This window comes from Corapipo altera, unplaced genomic scaffold (genome assembly GCF_003945725.1).
Source record: "Corapipo altera isolate COAL_440 unplaced genomic scaffold, ASM394572v1 59929, whole genome shotgun sequence".
In the NCBI taxonomy this organism is placed as follows: Eukaryota; Metazoa; Chordata; class Aves; order Passeriformes; family Pipridae; genus Corapipo; species Corapipo altera.
In genome coordinates this window covers 1-1723 of record NW_020890291.1, presented here as the reverse complement: position 1 = coordinate 1723, position 1723 = coordinate 1, and the positions used below count along the sequence as shown (strand labels likewise).

The window sequence follows — 1723 nt, the reverse complement described above, 5'->3', positions numbered from 1 at the left end:
CCCCCTAAACCCCCCATCCTCCCACACCAGCGCCCCGGGGGCTGCCCACCCCCGGAGGGGCTGTGCTGGGGACAGACCCGGGGGGTCTCAGCGCTGTGCCCCGGGCAGGGGGTCACCGGGAGCGTGTCCCCCGGGCCCCCCCGTGACGCGGAGCCTCCCCCCCCCCGCAGGTGGCCCCCGAGACGCGGGCGGTGATCGCGTGGATGCAGCGCTTCCCGTTCGTGCTGAGCGCCAACCTGCACGGGGGGGAGCTGGTGGTCACCTACCCCTTCGACATGACCCGCACCTACTGGAAGGCGCAGGAGCTCACCCCCACGCCCGATGACGGCGTGTTCCGCTGGCTGGCCACGGTCTACGCCACCGCCAACCTGGCCATGGCCAGCGGGGACCGCCGGCGCTGCCACTACGACGACTTCGCCCGCCTGGGCAACGTCATCAACGGGGCCAACTGGCACACGGTGGCCGGCAGTGAGTGGGGGGGCACCGGGGGGGCGGCGGGGGGGGCGGGCCGGGCACCCCCCCACACCCCCGGTCCCGCCCAGGTATGAACGACTTCAGCTACCTGCACACCAACTGCTTCGAGATCACCGTGGAGCTCTCCTGCGACAAGTTCCCGCACGCCTCGGAGCTGCCCCAGGAGTGGGAGAACAACCGCGAGTCGCTGCTGCTCTTCATGGAGCAGGTCGGGATGGGGGCCGGGGGGGGACCGGGGTACCCGGTGGGGGGGGGTCTCGGCAGGGAGGACGCGGCTCAGGGGGCCCCAAACTGCCCCGAGGTCTGTCTGTCTGTCCGGAGTGTGCTGGAGCCGTGGGGGCACCGGGAAAGGGGTGTCCTGGGTGGGGTCAGGGGTGCTGGGGCTGTGGGGGCACTGGGGGCTCTGGGGGTGCTGGGACCATGGGGACAGTAGGGGAGGGGTGTCCAGGGTGTGGGTTCTGGGGGCACAGGTGCTGTGGGGCCGCTGGGTCATGGACCCGTCAGGGACAGCAGACCCCCCTGGGGGGGCTCCCTGAGCCCGGGGGGACATGGCAGGGGGTCACACTTGGGGGCACCGGGGGGGATGTGGGCACTGAGGGATCGGGGTTTGAGCAGGATGGCAGCGGGACATGGTCAGGGGTCCCCAAACACTGGGGGTGGCACCGGGGGGTGCACATGTGCCACCTGCCCCCCCCCGACACCCCCCGGGCCCCGCCCCAGGTGCACCGAGGGATTAAGGGCGTGGTCCGGGACAGTGACACCGAGCAGGGCATCCCCAACGCCATCATCTCCGTGGATGGGATCAACCACGACGTCCGGACCGGTACGGGGGACTGGGGGGGAACGGGATGGGATAGGGACAGCAACGGGATGGGGATGGGAATGGGATGAAGGCAATGGGGTTGGGAACAGGAATAGGACTGGAGATGTGAATGGGGTGGGCATGAAGATAGGGAACAGGGATGGGGACAGGGAGGAGAATGAGATGGGATTTGAGGATGGGATGGGATTGGGGATTGCGGATGGGAATGGAAATAGGATTAGACCGGGAAAGGGGACGGGAATGGGATTGGGGGTGTGAATGGGATGGGGCTGAGGATGAGGGCAAAGAACAGGGCTGGGAATGGGATGGGATTGTGGATGGGAATGGGGATGGGATGGGACTGGAATGGGACTTTGGATATGAATGGGATAGGGCTGGGGACAGGGGTGGGAAGGGGATGGGATTTGCAGATGGCAGTGGAAATAG

The 1723-nt window shown here is 68.1% G+C and overlaps 1 protein-coding gene across 1 annotated transcript; it reads left to right on the top strand.

The window, feature by feature from the left end:
* Positions 1-170: 170 nt before the first annotated feature.
* On the top strand, positions 171-1365 carry LOC113942384 (probable carboxypeptidase X1; the record flags this gene model as incomplete). Its single annotated transcript, XM_027633520.1, has 3 exons — positions 171-468; positions 543-682; positions 1195-1365. Coding segments are annotated over 3 exons (609 nt in total), but the record flags the coding sequence as incomplete, so codon positions are not given.
* Between the last annotated feature and the right edge of the window lie 358 nt (positions 1366-1723).